Source organism: Callorhinus ursinus, unplaced genomic scaffold (assembly GCF_003265705.2).
Source record: "Callorhinus ursinus isolate GAN/ISIS: 27379988/994484 unplaced genomic scaffold, GSC_fseal_2.0 scaffold84, whole genome shotgun sequence".
Taxonomy (NCBI): Eukaryota; Metazoa; Chordata; class Mammalia; order Carnivora; family Otariidae; genus Callorhinus; species Callorhinus ursinus.
Window position 1 is genome coordinate 3587847 of NW_027397146.1, and position 17500 is coordinate 3605346.

At 44.6% G+C, this 17500-nt stretch overlaps 1 protein-coding gene across 1 annotated transcript in view; it reads left to right on the forward strand.

Annotated features, from left to right (window-relative positions):
- The first annotated feature begins 2624 nt into the window (after positions 1 to 2624).
- TKTL1 (transketolase like 1) overlaps positions 2625 to 17500 on the forward strand; it is a 19693-nt gene continuing 4817 nt past the window's right edge. The window contains exons 1-9 of the mRNA XM_073887930.1: positions 2625 to 2739; positions 6105 to 6202; positions 7120 to 7311; positions 7396 to 7523; positions 8978 to 9171; positions 12298 to 12462; positions 12981 to 13137; positions 14881 to 15011; positions 17182 to 17265. Of these exons, the coding sequence (XP_073744031.1) occupies positions 2656 to 2739; positions 6105 to 6202; positions 7120 to 7311; positions 7396 to 7523; positions 8978 to 9171; positions 12298 to 12462; positions 12981 to 13137; positions 14881 to 15011; positions 17182 to 17265 (1233 nt within the window). The 5' untranslated portion in view covers positions 2625 to 2655. The remainder of the gene's footprint in view (positions 2740 to 6104; positions 6203 to 7119; positions 7312 to 7395; positions 7524 to 8977; positions 9172 to 12297; positions 12463 to 12980; positions 13138 to 14880; positions 15012 to 17181; positions 17266 to 17500) is intronic.

Consider the following 17500-nt stretch of genomic DNA (forward strand, 5'->3'; position numbering starts at 1 on the left):
GGGGCGGACGGAGAAGCACGAGTGCACGAGGCACGGAGGAGCAGATGGAGAAGCACGAGGGGCGGGGCAGGCGGGGGGGCACGCGGAGAAGCACAAGCGCATGGGGTGGCAGAGAAGTAGACTCCTTGCTGAGCTGGGAGGCCGATGTGGGGCTCGATCTTGGGACCCTAAAATCACGAACTGAGGTGCAGATGTTTAACTCATTGAGCCACCCAGGTGTCCAGAAACTTCTTGTAGGTTAACCGGTTTATTGGCATAGAGTTCTTCACGGTGCTGTGTAGTTTTCTTTATTTCTGTACAGCGGTAGTACTGTCCTTCCGTTTCTGAAATAAAATCAGTAATTTCATGGGGCGCCTGGGTGGCTCAGTCGGTTAAGTGTCTGCCTTTGGCTCAGGTCATGATCCCAGGGCCCTGGGATTGAGCCCCACGTCGGGCTCCCTGATCAGCGGGGAGCCTGCTTCTCCCTCTTCCTCTGCCTGCCACTTTCCCCCACTTGTGCATGTGCGTGCTTTCGAGCGCTTTTTCTGTCAAATAAATTTTTTTAAAGTTATTTTAAATCTATTTTAGTACATTTAAATAAATGTTTTCGTTTTTAGTGTAGCGGAAAGATTTGTTAATTTTGCTTGTCTTTTTCTATACCAACCTTTGTTTTTCTTGATTTTCTTTTTCGTATGGGTTTTCTTGGTCTCTATTTCTGTTCTACCCTTTATTCTGTCTGGTAGCTTTGGGTTTACTTTTCCTAGTTCTTAGGTTGTAAAGTTAGGGTTTTGATTTGGGATCTTAATTTTTTAATGTAAGTATTTACAACTCTTAATTTCTGGCTTAGCACTGCTTTTGTTGTATTCCATAAAGTTTGGTATGCTGTGTTTCTATTTCCATTTTTCTCGAAGTATTTTGTAATTTCTCTTTTTTCTTTGACCCACTGGTTAAGAGTGTGGTGCTTAAGGTCCACAAATGTGTGGGTTTTCCAGTTTTCTTTTACTGATTTTTAATTTCTGTATTCGTGGAGTAAAATATTTTGCATGGTATCTCTCTTTTAAAATCTTGTTTTCCATCCTGAGCTATGACGTTAAAAGTACAGTCTAGATGAGTTTAACACCTGCATATTTTGGATTTTTTTTTACACTTCTGTTTTGCTCCTTTCACCTTCAAAATTAATAATGGTTTGTGTTTTTTCAAGGTATATCTAGCAATTTTTTTTACATTTTTAAGGTATCATAGTTTTTAAAACCTCATTATCCACCTAGGGAATACCTGCAAGGCAAGAGGTTTAAGTCTCCATTTTCTTTTTTTTTTTAATATTTTATTTATTTATTCATGAGAGACGGAGAGAGAGAGAAGCAGAGGGAGAAGTAGGCTCCCAAGGAGCAGGGAGCCCGATGTGGGACCCGATCCCAGGACCCTGGGATCATGACCTGAGCCGAAGGCAGACGCGTAACCATCTGAGCCACCCAGGTGCCCTAAGTCTCCATTTTCTAATTGTGAACTTTGAAAGAAGAGATTGTTCACATACATGAGCTGGACCTTAAAATCTTTTCTGAAAGTTGAGGCAGGGGCTCTGGGAAGTTGGTTTTGTTCCTGTCTTGTCCCCTCTTCCCTCCTGAGTCTGCTCCCTTTCCTTCTGCCTGCCAATCCTCCTGCTTGTGCTCTCTCTCCCCCTTTCTCTGACAATAAAGAAATAAAATCTTTGTTTTTTAAAGATCTTACTTATTTGACAGAGACACAGCCAGAGAGGGAACACAAGCAGGGAGAGTGGGAGAGGGAGAAGCAGGCTTCCCGCGGAGCAGGGAGCCCTATACGGGGCTCAATCCCAGGACCCTGGGATCGTGAACTGAGCCAAAGGCAGACGCTTAACAACTGAGCCACCCAGGTGCCCCAGAAATAAAATCTTTAAAAAAAAAAAAAGTTTTGTAGTTTGATGTAGTCCCACTTGTTTTTTTTTTTATTTTGTTGCTTGTGGTTTAGTTGTCCTATCCAAAAAGAGTATGAGGACCCATGTCAAGGAGGTTTTTTTCTTGTTTCTAGGCGTCTGATGGTTTCTGGTCTTACGGTTTAAGTCTTAATTTATTTCAAGTTAATTTCTTTGAGCAACGTAAGGTGGGATTTTTAGTTTCATGTTTTCACGTGTGAATATCCAATTTTCGCAGCACCATTTATTGAAGAAACTGTTCTTTCTTCATTGAGTATTCTTGGCTCCCTTGTCGGATACTAGTTTCTCATATGCATACGGGTTTATTTCTGCTTTATGGTGTTTATGTTTAATGATACCACAGATAACTTCAAACAAAGAGTACTCAAGTATTTACAGAGTCACTAGGTGAACTTGCCCCAAGTATACAGGTGCTCTGTTAATGGGTGGGGGGGGGGGTGGTCTTGGAGGTCTTGCTCTCCCCAGGGAGAGAAGTTCTGAGGTTACTGGGCTTTACAGCATCCTTAAAAGCCCTGAACTTGGGAGGCAGGGGCCCTGCATCCCTTTTCCTTGGCTGGATTCTTCCATGCCTGGGAGAAATGACTGCTGCTTCCAGTCTGAGGAGCCTATATACTAAAAGGCTCCAAGTGCACCGTGTCCCTGGTGCGTAACTTACCTGTGAGAAGTGACCTGTGCTATGTCTGTCTTTAAGCCACCCTACATCCTGCAGCAGTGCTGCTGAGATCATGTCCGTGCTGTTTTTCCACACCATGAGATATAAACAGGAGGATCCGGAGAACACAGACAATGACCGTTTCATTCTTTCCAAGGTAAGCCCGCACAGGAGCCCAGGGCCTGCTCAGATGCTTGCTTTTTAAAATGGTTTTAAAAGCCACTGTGTGGTAACAAGGCCTGAAGTGGGTTCTGTTTATCTTTTTGGTTCTTACTTGTTTCACGTCTTAGTCTGTTTAGCCTGCTATAACAAAATAGCTGCAGATTGGGTGGTTTATGAACAATAGAAATTTATTTCTAATAGTTCTGCAGACTGGAAGTCCAAGGTCAGGGTCACATGGTCACATGCTGGTGAGAGTCTTCTTCCTGGTTGCAGATTTTTTATTATATCCTCACATAGCAGAAGGGGAAGTAGTCTCTAGGGTCTCTTTTATAAGGGTACTAATCCCATTTGTGAGGGTTCTGCCCTTGTGACCTGATCACCACCCAAAGCCCCCCCCCCACCTCTTGTATAAAATCTTTGTTAAAAAAAATAATAAAGTGTTCTAGCAAGGACTACAGTGGTGGGAAGGATGACTTATGGCAACTTGCCACCCTTCCTTTCCTTTGTTGGTGCCCTGCCTTATCCCACCTAGCACTAAAGTCCCCCTTGATAGGGTCATGCTCCAATACTCTGCCACCTGGGTAGAGGTGGGCAGCAGCGGATCTGACTTGCCTGAGCTCAAGGAAAATTAAGCTTAATTTGGAGAGATAGTCCACCTGTCAATAACCTTGATTTTTCACATCTCTGTAGATCTGATCTGACACAATGAGGGTCTTTCTCATTATACTAAGTATAGTACCAGGTACTTCATGACTTTGGGGAACAGGAAAGAGGAGTGATGTTAAAAGCAAGGTCAATCTAGAAGAATGTGCAGTTCTTTTGATGTTATCTGAAAGTTTGCTGTGTCCTAAGCAAAACATTTAAAATTGAATTAGTAGAGCACCATGTACAAACAAACCCCAGATCTGGGCAGTGGGAATTAGTTTAAAGAATAAAGACAGAGGGTGCCTAGGTGGCTCCGTCAGTTCACTGTTTGACTCTTGATCTCAGCTCAGGTCTTGATCTCATGGTCGTGAGTTCAAGCCCCATGTTGGGTTCCACACTGGGCATGGAGCCTACTTAAAAAAAAAAATAAAGTCAGAATATGGGTGTGGCTGAAGTATCTGGGGTCATAATTTTGACCATGTCTTGGTGTCTGAAAAGTAATCTCAAATGAGGTTTATCAAAAAATCAAAATTTATGAGTGTGTGTATAGAAAGAGCAAGATGAAGCAAAAATGGTCTATTAGCAGTGAATCTAGGTGAAGAATATATGGGACTTCATTGTACTATTCTCAAAACTTTTCTGTAAGCTTGACCTTATTTCACAATAAAAATTGAACAAATGTAGATGTAGAAACACAGTATGAGCATTCAGATCTCTGGTTTAAAAAATGGTAAGATGGCTAGACTATCCCGTAACTGGTGCTATCATATTCATGGTTATTGTCCTGAGAGCGATAAAGAGGCTTTCTGGTGTGCAGTAGCAGGCTGGGCACTGTTTAGCTGCCAGAACTTATATATTCATCAGATTTAAGAAGCAGATAAAATTGGAAGGAAGGAGAAAACACATAGCATAGTCCATCATGGCATTCGCTGAGAATGGAATAAGTGGACTTGCTACAGCGAAGGAGCCAAGGTCTTCACGACTGGTGCTTCTGGGGCGTGAACATCCAACACAAACAACTGCTTTAGGAGGCTCACCATTAAGGCCTGGCAGTATTGGTGTTGCTGACTGTGAAGTACTGTGAAGGCTTGTGAGGAGGGTCTTGTGATCCCCCAATTCTCCCCACTAGGCTTTTGTTTTTGATTTATCAGCTCTTGTTTTCTCCAGTCAAGCAGGCCAGAGAAGAAACCAGAAGGCTTTTTTGTAAACTTGTTCTTTGTGCCAGAACAAAGGTGAGAAATATCAACCTGAGGGAGAAGTCTTTTCTGAGTGGACATAGCACCTAGTATGCGTTTTTATTCTAGCTCTTGCCCCCCCCAAATTGTGAGTGTATCCCCCTACACCCAGCATAAGGGTCCTTAGGGAAGAAAAGGGAACCCATGTGGGAGTACTTCCATGGTGCCAGGCATCATGCTCGTGCCTGCCAGTCTTCTCAATCAGTTCTACAGCCTTCTGCTGCCTGAGGGGGACTCTTCGTCATACCCATAAAATGAAGAAGCCTTGAAGAAGTGGGCTCACTTACACACACACCCCCACCCACTTTAAAGCCAGGAGGAAGCAGAGTTGGTCTGAGTGCAGAGCCCAGGCTCAGTCTAAGGGCACACAAGGCAACTGGGGGCCAGACCTTATTATGGGAGTAAGGCTAGGAACCATGGGGTGGAAGAAAGAGCTTCAGTGGTATGGTTCTGCCGGGCTAGAGATACAAAACAGAGGGAGCCTCTGGGGGTACAAAGCATGTGAAGAAAAGCTTGAGAAGGTTAAGAGCCCTGGGAGGAGCAGAGGGGTAGAGTGGAGCAAGACGGGAGAAGGATGAGACTAACAAGTATCATTGGCCCATCTGTGGTAGCAACAACACCTAAATCTTCGCTTGAATGGAGCTGACATTGGTGGGAAGGGTCAGACAAGAAACCTAGATAACCAGCATGTCAGATGGGGGCTGGAGTGGATAGGCTGGTGCAAGAACTTGGGGTCTACTTGGCAGGAGATGGAGAGACCTTCGACGGGTCTCTCTGCAGGGTGGCGAGTGGACAGGTTTTAACAGGCTCCCCCTGATGGCTGTATTGAGAATAGCTACGGGGGGAAGTTTGGAGGTCGCTGCAGTGACAGAAGACGTGGCTAGTTCAAGGTGGTGGCAGTGGAAGCATTGATAAAGCTCACTGTGTCTTTGGAAGCCTGGGACCTTTGGCACTGCCTTGTGGCACCCAGAGGGTATTTTCTCCATGGAACAAAGAATGCTTGCGCATAGACACAGGAGGAGGGGAGAGGAAGAGTAGTGGTGTAGTGATTCATTTCTGGCACTTCTAGATGACCACTTCTGAAATCTCATTTGACCTGAGTTACAAACAAGGGAAATTGTAATCTTCAGTGTTTTGGGTTTCTGTTTAAGAACCCACATTCTCCAAAAAGATTGAACATCTGGTTTGTACATGACTAGATAAAAGACCTTATGAAAATGGCAAGGCTCATGCTTACATTTCCTGCTTTGCTCCTGGGCTCTGTTTAGGCTGCTGTGTGGAGAGACTGTCCTTTTGTATGGTCCCACGGGTTCAGTTGAACCTTGGATTGATTACTATGGCTCCCCTTGTCTTGGTGATGTTGATCTGAGACTTGGGGTGCATGTAGGTGTGGTAAAGAGGTAGATACCCTAAAGGATGGGAGGGGCCATTCAAAAGAGCAGCCTGTGCATCTAGGTTCATTTGGTCCTTTCTCTTACAGAGACTGTCATTTGTTGATGTGGCAACTGGATGGCTTGGGCAAGGACTTGGGGCCGCTTGCGGGATGGCATATACTGGCAAGTACTTTGACAAAGCAAGGTAAGGCACACCAAGTAACTGCTTGTTTCCACCCCATCCCTCGGGCACTTTGGCTTTATTTATGGTTTATTAGTTTGGGAAGACGGTAATTGTTTTGAAAGTTCAGACTACCAAGTGTTCAAGCAGTAAAGAAATCGTGTTTCTGGAAACTGTTCTAGCTTCTCTGGTTAGGTTCTGCAGTGTAGAAAGTGGTTTATTTCTATTATTTTCTAAGAGTGACAGCTTTCTATTTTGCATCTCAGTGAGCTTCATTATAGTGTGAATAGCTGGTGCATTTGCATTAGGGACCCCTATATGTTAATCAAAGGGTTCTTTTTCTACAGTGGTGCTTTGATCTCTCATTATTGTTCTCTTAGTCCCTATCCTGTGGTTAATAAATTTTTTAAAAATTTTGCAGCATTTTTGTGGGGTATGGGTTGTGTTTTCTTGGTATTAACATTTTTGTGCTTTTGTTGCGGAGAAGTTTACCATTTGCACCAGAACATACGCTCCTGAGGTAGAATGTTCTGATTGTTATGATTATTGTAAATAAATTTGTAAGATGAGAAATAGAAGATGACCATGCTTAAAACGAAGCTTATTGAGAAAACCTGTATATTTAAGATGTCATTTGGGTGTTTAAGGGGGCTACTTTCTCCCCATCCCCTCGCTTATGGATCCCAGAGAAATGGCAGAAGAACGCTGGAATGAGAAAACTAGCCAAAGGTGAAGTCCATCTTGTGAGGCCCAAGTTTTTAAAGCTGTGTTTCCTTAGCTGTCAAGTTTGGACAGAATTGACAATGGAAATGGTGTTAGGAACTTAATGATGTGAAGCAGCTGTTTCAGTCTGTTCCTTTGTTTCTCTCCATGAAATATATTTGTTTGAGTGACCCAGAAGATCCCTAAGCCCAGTCTTAACATTTCTTGGCTTGCCCCAGCTACCGCGTGTTCTGCCTCATGGGAGATGGCGAGACCTCTGAAGGCTCCGTCTGGGAGGCATTGGCTTTTGCTTCCCACTACAATCTGGACAATCTTGTGGCCATCTTCGACGTGAACCGCCTGGGCCACAGTGGTGCCTTGCCCCTTGAGCACTGCATAGATGTCTATCAGAAGCGCTGTGAAGCCTTTGGGTAACTATTGTCCTGTTTTATGTCACCTTCTTTCTGTCCAATCCCCCCTTCACCTTGTAACCCGGCATTCTCCTGGGTTGACAGGTGGAATACTTACGTGGTGGATGGCCGTGATGTGGAGGCACTGTGCCAGGTGTTCTGGCAGGCAAGTCAAGTGAAGAACAAGCCCAGTGCTGTAGTTGCCAAGACCTTCAAGGGCCGGGGCATTCCAAGTAAGCAAATGTTTTGTTTTTGCTTAGGGTTATTAAAAACATCTGTCTGCATAGCGATGTGGCAGAAGGAGGCTCAGGATGGCAAGGCAGAGAAACTGGCTTAGTGCTCAGTGATTATGCCTGTAATATGTGCTGGAGGCTCTCGCTTGGCCATCATAGATAGCAGGTCTGATTAGCATTGGAGGAGAAGCCCAGACCCCCAGCAAGTGAGCAATGGTTTTCTTTGTGCAGGAGGGAGTGGCTAGGAGGTTAGTCCATCAGTTAGAGAACTGGCAGAGAGTGATCTGCACAGGAGTGCAGAGTGAGAAAGAGTGCTACTGTGTGCATGAACAGATATGCAAGTAAGGGCATGCATACATGCATGCACCCTTGCCTGTGCCTACACTGTCTTGGGGGACACATAGGGAACTAGTGAAGCAGCACCTCTGGGAAAGGTGCCTATGGAACTGAGGGTCAGGGAAGGAAGGGCATTTTGAAAGTCGTCTTGCAGATTTCAAAGCTGACACCTGAAATTATTCAAGTATAAAGAGTTGCAAAGGGTGTGATTGCTGGTGTGTTTTAATATTAGTGCTTTAGAATAAAATTTCTGTGACTCCTCCCTAAAATAGTCCTTTTTTTTAAGATTTTATTTATTTGACAGACACAGCGAGAGAGGGAACACAAGCAGGGAGAATGGGAGGGGGAGAAGCAGGCTTCCCGCAGAGTGGGGAGCTTGATGTGGGGCTCAATCCCAGGACCCTGGGATCATGACCTGAGCCAAAAGCAGACGCTTAATGACTGAGCCACCCAGGCGCCTGCTTAAGATATACAGTCTTAACTATGGTATCCCCAGTTCAGTAAATGACCACTTGACCAGATTTGCTCCTGGGAGAATTCTGGGTATTATCTTTCCCTTCACCTCTCCCTTATGTGCCCCCTACATGCAAATCTAGTCTGTCATCAGTTCTGATGGATTCTGCTCCTAGAGTAAGTATATCTCCGACCTGCTCACTGCTCTCCATCTCCTGTGCTCAGACCCGTGTCGTCTTTCCTTAATTATAGTCTTCCCAGGCCAGTCTCCACACAGCCACTGTGGTGATCTTTCTATATTTAAGATCTGATCAGTCACCTCCCCGCTCCAAATTCCTCAATGGTTTCCTGTCTTGCTTCTGACAAAACTCAACTCTTTATACCCACAGGATTTTCCATGGTCCACCCTGCCTGTCTCTCCAGCCTCATCCCCCACACTCTCTTCTCCATTCACCAGTATATGGGGCAGTGGCCCTACTCAAGAGCCTCTGGGACTTTTTAGGCTGTCCTGTGGGGCTGCAGTACCAACTCAGGCTCAGCTCCCTGTGCCAGGTTTTTACTCCTGAGTCCTTGGCTGACATCTTTTCCATCAGGGTGTCTTTGAGATGACCTAACAGACACTCAATTACATACTTAAGGAACGAATGTCTTTCATTTGGCCGCAGGTGTTGAAGATGCAGAAAATTGGCATGGAAAGCCAATGCCAAAGGAAAGAGCTGATGCAATTATCAAACTAATTGAGAGCCAGATACAGACTAACAAGAATCTTGAACCAAAACCCCCTATTGAAGACTCGCCTGAAATCAGTATCGTGGATATAGAAATGAGCTCTCCACCTGCTTACAAAGTCGGTGAGCAGGTAGGCAAAGTGTTCTCTGCTTTTCTTTAATACACACAGGACTCTTCATGTATTCTGATCTCCATGGATGAACCAGTTATTAGATTGCATGATACGTAACTAAAGGTTACAAGCAATAGAGGTGGTTTTAGTGTCTCTTTTACTATTTTTTTTAAGATTTTACTAATTTATTTTTTTTATTATTATTTTTTTTACTAATTTATTTTTGAGAGTGAGCGGGAGGGAAGGGGGCAGAGGGAGAAGCAGACTCCCCACCAAGCAGAGCAAGGACCCCGATGCAGGGATTCCGACACCAGACTCCATCCCAGGACCCCGGGATCATGACTTGAGCCGAAGGCAGACGCTTAACTGACTGAGCCACCCAGGCACCCCTCACCAAACTGAATTTTCTTAGCAGTCAGCTGATATTTGTTAACACCTAGTACTGCACAGCTTTTGCTTGCAAAATTCAGTTTGTGGTCTGGCTGACTCATGTGCATGAAACTGCCACTATTTTGTGTCTACTCTAAGGGTGGGGACCTGGCTTCGAACTTACTCCCTAGATTACAGAAAGAAGTAGGTCAATTCATCAAAGACCAATTCTTCAAAAAGGAAACAAATTTAGGCATGAAATCCTGAATATAAAGCCTTTTACCATGTTTATATCTTGCCTTTTGGTATATTACAGCAGGCCCAAAATAGGCAGTGTCTTCAGGACCTAAGAAAACAAGCTGGTGATGAGCCCAAGAGGAAGGAAATATTTTCTAATCCTTCTTTGTTTTCTTTATTTGGAGACATTTGTAGTGTTGCTTATGTTTTTTTCTTGTTCTGGTAATATGGGTTAAAATAAATGAATTTTGACTACTCAAGAAATTAGAAAACAAAGAGCAGAGAAAGGTGTTAATCGGGGGAAAAAGCACATATTAATGAAGGATACTTTGGCAACATTTTAAACTGTTTGCACACTTGGAACTAATAGTAGAACTCACCGGAATTTATTCTACAGAAGTATGCAGATGAATCTCTAAGAATGAATGTTGATTGCAGCATTGAATGCTGAGGAAATTGGAAATGACCCATCTAGAGGCTAAGAACTTGCCCAAATTATTAAAAATTTTTAAAAATATTTATTAAAACATGAGCAGAGGGAGAGGGAGAAGCAGACTCCCCACTGAGCAGGAACCACCCCCCCCATAATGACATGAGCCATAAGCGGACACACAACTGAGCCACCTAGGCGCCCTATTATTAAAATCTTTTAAAGTTGTAAAGCAGCATAGAGTATAATTCTCCTTTGTGTAGAAAATCTTAAAAGGGGGCATCATAGGGTCACCTGGGTGCTCAACAAATATTTGTTCATAGACTATTCCCGAAAAGATGCTACATAGACTCATCATTTCTGCCTACCTTTGGACAGGGGACTGGGTGGCTGGGGGACAAGAGATCAGGGAGAAGATGGCCTCTTTGCTCCATAGCCTTTCACACCTTGAATTTTGTACTGTCTACGTGAATTGTTTATTTAAAAAAATAGGGGCAGCTGGGTGACTCAGTTGGTTAAGCATCTGACTCTTGGTTTCAGCTCAGGCCATGATCTCAGGGTTGTGAGATCAAGCCCCACATCAGGCTCTGAGCTGGGCATGGAGCCTCCTTGAGATTCTCTCTCTTTCCCTCTGCCCTTCCTGCCCCCGCAAAAAATACATTTTAAGTGTTTAGATAAAGACAAAGAAGCAGACCTTTTTTTAATAATGGCTTTATTGAGAGAATGATTCCCTGTATATACAGTCATCCATTTGAAGTGTACAATTCAATGGTTTAAGCATATTAACTGAATCCTGCAACTATCACCACACTCAATCTTAGAGCATTTCCATCACCCCCGGAAGAAACCCTACCCCCAGGGTGTCTGGGTGGCTTAGTAGGTTAAGCATCTGCCTTGGGCTCAGGTCATGATCCTAGGGTCCTGGGATTGAGCCCCACTCTGGGCTCCCTGCTCAGCGGGGAGCCTGCTACTCCCTCTCCCTCTGCCCCTCCCCCTCAACTCATGCTCTCTCAAATAAATCTTTAAGAAAAGGAAAAGAAACCCCACACCCATTAGCGGTTGCTCTCCATTCCATCCAGCCCCTAGTGACTACTCATCTACTTTCTGTTTATGTAAAAGTTGCTTATTTTGGACATTTCATATAAATGGGGTCATATAATATGTGAAATTTTTGCCTGGTTTCTTTGCCTTAGCACAGTCACTGAGGTCCATCCCTGTTGTGGCATTATAGCATTGCATTTTATGAATATGCCATACATTTTGTTTACCTATTCAATCCTTGATGGACATTTGGGTTGTTTCTACCTTTTGGCTATTGTGAATATTGCTGCTTTGAACATTTGTGCACAAGTTTTTGTTGAGATATATTTTTCTCTTGGGTATATACCTAGGAGTAGAACTGTTGGGTCATGTGGTGTAATTCTCTGTTTAACATTTTGAGGAAATGCCAAACCTTGATTTCTAATAGAAAAACTCAATATTGTGAAGATGTCAGTTCTCCCCTAAATTCATAAATTGAGTCCAATCTCAAATGATATCCTAATGGCATTTTTTATTACTGGTATCATGATTCTAAAGTTTTACATTCTATTTTTTTTGCAGTTAGCCTTTATCAGTTTTATAGTTTTTTTTCAAAGATTTATTTATTTATTTGACAGAGAGAGACACAGCAAGAGAGGGAACACAAGCAGGGGGACTGGGAGAGGGAGAAGCAGGCTTCCCAGTGAGGAGGGAGTCCGATGCTGGGCTCGATCCCAGGACCCCCGGGATCATGACCTGAGCCGAAGGCAGACGCTTAACGACTGAGCCTCCCAGGGGCCCCTCAGTTTTATAGTTTAAAAAAGTCACAAGCATTTGCATTTTGTGACATTTAAATTTTTTGATGAACTATAGGAATGGGGCAGAAGAATAAATTTATTTTTGAGAATCAATAGCCAGTGAGTCAAGTATGGATTTAAGATTGGCTAGCAACCCATTTTTAAGATCCTAAAGGAGATTATTGGTGAATCATGAATGTCTTTGCTAAGATAGAAGACAATTTGTAATCCACAAAATTTCACCTTCCTTCTAAATCTGCTCTAAGAAACTCCACTGTTTGACTTTTCCAGATAGCTACTCGGAAAGCATGTGGTTTGGCTCTGGCTAAGCTCGGCCATGCAAATGATAGAGTCATTGTGCTGGATGGTGACACCAAGAACTCCACCTTCTCAGACATATTCAAGAGAGAGCACCCTGAGCAGTTCATCGAATGTTTTATTGCTGAGCAAAACATGGTGCGTGTGCTGTGGGCATCCCTCTTGGGTCTTCACACTGACTAACAGTTGCCTACTGGGCACAGGAGGCCAGCCCCAAATTACAGTTTTCTTTCCATTTATAAAAGCAAAGGAACTAGAGAAAAAAATGTCTCTGAGGAAACAAGTAAAGAGTAGCCAGGCAGTGTGTGGGGTGGTTTCTGGGACTGCTAGGAGGGGCATAGTAGACTGTCCAGAACCATCTCCAGGTACACTAAGGGCAGCAGGCCAAGAGTCACAGCCATGACCCCAGGGCTCCAGACCTGAAGTATCCCAAGCTTGCCAGCAGCTTTAGGTGTTATTTAGGTGTTAGGAAGATCTGTCAGCATGGAGACAGCATTCCCTCCTACCAGTTGACTAGAGCCAAGCAGGGACCCCCCCTTTAGATGGGTGTCCACAGCCAGTTGGCTATGTCCCTGCCTCCGCCAGCCTGTGCATTCATTCATGGTGCTTCTCTGGCAGCCATTCCAAGGGTGTTCTGATTCATCTTTGTATTGCAGGTGAGCGTGGCACTGGGATGCGCCACCCGTGGTCGGACCATTGCTTTTGCTAGCACCTTCGCTGCCTTCTTGACCCGAGCATTTGATCAAATCCGGATGGGAGCCGTCTCTCAAATCAACATCAACCTTATTGGGTCCCACTGTGGGGTATCTGTTGGTATGAGTTCTCAGTGCTTCATATTGATAGCCTTCTTCCTTTACAGAGAAAGATTAGCATGTGAGCGATTGACCCACCAATGTACTTGGGGGTTCCATAATGTTTGATCATTTCTAACCTCTTTTTTCATGCCATGTTGTGTTGTAAAAGTTCCAGGCTGTGGGTTACTTTTGAGAGGATTTCTTGGTGTTACTGTAAAGTGCCCACTCTTTCAGTTATTGAAAAACAATGATCTGTCCTGATTGCCCATTATGTGTCGAGCTGCATACTGGGTATGAATCAGGCCACCTCAGCATCACAGACTTCCTTTCTGCTCTTAGTGTGGTGCCCTTTGTCTAAGTGGGGACAAGCAGCATGGGTCCAGGGAAGTGAGCACAGATCGCCAGGGCTCTCTGCCTACGCTGAGCTTCCTGGTCACATGGAACCAGAAGCCTTGAAGAGTGGGATGCCGAGGAGTGAGGCTGAGGCAGATAGAGCTCTGGGGCATTAAAGGCTAGACGGAAACAACGGGAAACAGGGAAGTCAGAGAAAGGATTGAGTTACGGTGTGCATTAGCAGTAGATAGAAAGTAAGGGTGAATCTGTGAGAGTCTGAAGAAAGAGGTCAACATTTCTGACCAGTGGAGGAGTCCAAAATTACACAAAAAGTTAAAAAAGGTCTCCAGTAATTTCTTGCTTGAGAGACATCAGGGGGTTGTGTTCATGAATGACAGAAATGACAAGATGTGCCTGTGGTGGAGTAGGTCCTCTAGGTAGATGTGACAGCTTGTGTACACTGCTAGAATGCTCGAGGGGAGGGGGCCTGGGAAGTGGACTTTGGGAGTCCTCTCTGGGACTTACTGGGAGAAGTCTTTGAATGGGCCAGATGGTAGGTGCAGAGTGGGAAGAGAGAAAGGCCAACAGCATTTCAGGACTGAGCCAGGCAGACAGCCTGGCCCAGAGTCCAGGGTCTTTGCCCGGGGTCAGGTATAGTGTAAGTGTTAAAATCAGTCAGCTAAGTGATGAAGTGGCTCTAGGTCCCACCAGAAGAGCTAGGGTCCCTAAGGTTAGATAGTTGTCCCAGGCAAGGCACTCTGCACAGTGACCATCCCTTTCCTAGCCGGAAGGGCTAGGCTGCTGTGGTGTACATTGGGCTTTCTCTTTGCTCAGCATTTCTGGCCAGAAGCTCTCTTTTCAAGCATACCCTAAGACCCCCTTTACTTAAAACAGCACCCCCAAAAGTACCCCAAACATATGCTCAGCTACTTTGAAGGTCTCAAGAAGTGAGTAAGACCGCTTCAATTTGATACCCCAGTCTCTTGACGGACAACATAGAAGAGGAGAGGAGAAGGAAGGACAGAATCCGCCTCAGGAGAAGACGACAGGGGCACAGAGACTTGATGGGGCCAACTTGGCTACCAGAGCTCAGGGAAAAGAGCATCGAGTCACCTTGGATAGTGGTGCCAATGACTGAATGCCAGACATTGGCAAGGGTCAGGACCAGATGAGACCACTGGTATTTTGATCTGGAAGGTCAATTAGGATCCTAACCCACAGTGTCACTGTGATGTCTCAAGGGAAATAGAGATGTGACAGCTCATTATAATTATAAGGCATCATGTTGACAAAAGAACGGTTTTGTAGGGTTCTGCTATAGGTGTGGGGGCCCCCCCCATGGTAATAAGCTGTTCCTTATCCAGCAGAGGGCAGGTTCCCAGTTGGCCCTTGATCATGTTTTTGTTGGGCTGTGGCTTTGCTTTCTCAGGTGAAGATGGTCCCTCCCAGATGGCCCTGGAAGATCTGGCCATGTTCCGATCAGTTCCCAACTGCACTATTTTCTATCCAAGTGATGCCGTCTCAACGGAGCATGCTATTTTCCTGGCAGCCAATACCAAGGTATTTTTAAGGGGACATTGGTTCAGACAGAAAATGCTTCTGGGCTCTGCTGCTACTTTGATACTGATGGTTGGGTTTTTCCCAGTTTTTTTCTCAGTGTAAAGATAATAGGTATTCATTATGGAAGATAATGTTGTAGGATTCCTTTAAAAAACAGAACAATTGCCCAAAAAAGGTGATTACACACATAAAACGTGAACACAATCATGTTGTACAAGTGCAAAAGGATGCCAAACAACATCTGAAGGCCCATACGGGGCAGGGCTCAGCATGAGAGAAGAGTGTGCTCTGGAGGCTCCAAGAAGGGGGCTGTCAGCAATGCCACAGGAGTGGGCTCCAGCAGGCTCAAATCCTGGTCTTAGATACACCCTGTGCCGTCACCACCTCGTGACATCCAGACAGCTGAAGAGTGGCCAGTGTCTCCACTGCAAACCTCAAAGTCTTCAGTCCTAAAGTCCTCAGTCCTAGTCTGCCCTCCGAACATCTTAGAATGACAAGAGTATGAATTCTGCCCCACTTGTTCCTTCTCATGTTTCACACAAGGGCAGCAGATGGACTCAGCCTAATTCCAGTCTAGAACCCAACTGCAGGGGAGATTAGAGGACAGACTCTGTACCTTTTCATCTGCTCCAGCTATTGGTCACCAGACACCCCTCAACACCCATCTTTGCACTCACCCATGGTCCTGCATAGACAGCCCTGGGCATGGTTGGGATAGGTTATGCAAGTTCCTAAGTATTTTTTTTTAAAGATTTTATTTTTTGACAGAGGCACACAGCAAGAGAGGGAACACAAGCAGGGGGAGCGGGAGAGGGAGAAGCAGGCTTCCCGCGGAGCAGGGAGCCCAATGCGGGGCTCAATCCCAGGACCCTGGGGTCATGACCTGAGCCGAAGGCAGATGCTTCACCCACTGAGCCACCCAGGCGCCCCAAATTCCTAAGTATTTTTGGCACGTTAGAGACCTATGATTCTTTGACCTTTTTTTTTTTAAACCACTTTAAGTGGGCTCACACTGTATGTATTTGTCTATATTTTTTGCTTACTATATCCTGGAAATTGCTTTATGTCTGTGCATATATAGAATGATCTCCTATGTGCTGCACGATCCCATTTCTTGAAAGTTCAAAAAAGGCAAAGCTGTGGTGATAGAAATTAGAGGTTGCTTTTCAGGTAGGGAGAGTGAGAGAGACCTGAGGAAACTTTCTGGCAGGTGCAAATGTTATTCATACTCAGGGGATCGGTGTGTGCCTTTGTCAGAATTCATGGAGTCCTCCACTTAAGCAAATTTTATCTCAGTAAAAGCACTGAATAGAATTGGTTTATAACATGTGAAGAAATGAACAGAGTGTTTCTAAATGAATATATCAATTTATAATGTGTAGTTTAAATATGTGTATAAATTACGAAATACTTTATAGACACTTGAGCATTTATGCTCTATGTGTTCAAGTTGATGAAAATGTATTTACTTACATGTTCTCATTGGTAAAATAGCAAGTCTTTCTATATTCCAACGTGTAAGGTATTTCTAAGAATTAAGTATTACAAGTTATGGCAAAAATTAGTTGCTTACTTAACATTGTGTTCTGGGCTTTCTATTAAACATGAGTCAGTGCTGTGGCCTGAATTTGTGTTCTGTGGAGACAGAACGGGTCTGTGTATTTAAGAAAGCTTTCCTACCATTGAATATGACAGCAGAGAAAGTTTGTCACTGAGGGCATCTGCCCAGGTCCTACATAGGCTTTTGCCTGGCTTGGTAGTAATCTGATCAGGTGACACTGACCTGTTTGCCAGTGGTTGTAGATGCTTATTCTTTGTTCCAAAATGTGCACTTTGTTTTTAGTAAAAAGAACTGTTTAGTCTTCCTCCCCACTCCCTCTTTTAAAACAGGTTTATTAGGGGCGCCTGGGTGGCTCAGTCTTTGAGTGTCTGCCTGTCTGCCTTCGGCTCAGGTCATGATCCCAGGGTCCTGGGATCGAGCCCCGCATCGGGCTCTCTGCTCCACGGGAAGCCTGCTTCTCCCTCTCCCACTCCCCCTGCTTGTGTTCCCTCTCTCACGGTCTCTCTGTCAAAACAAATCTTTTTTGAAAAAAGTTTTTTTTAAAAGAACAGGTTTATTGGAAATTTAGTTTGATTTTTTTTAAATTGTGGCTCTGGTTTTATGCTCTAGGGGATGTGCTATATTCGGACCACCCGACCGGAAACTGCAGTTATTTACACCCCACAAGAAAGCTTTGTGATCGGACAGGCTAAGGTAAGGCCTTGTTTTTGTTTTTTTTTTTTTAAGATTTTATTTATTTATTTGAGAGAGAATGAGAGATAGAGAGCACGAGAGGGAAGAGGGTCAGAGGGAGAAGCAGACTCCCTGCCGAGCAGGGAGCCTGATGCGGGACTCAATCCCGGGACTCCAGGATCATGACCTGGGCCGAAGGCAGTCGCTTAACCAACTGAGCCACCCAGGCGCCCTAAGGTAAGGCCTTAAAAGTTCT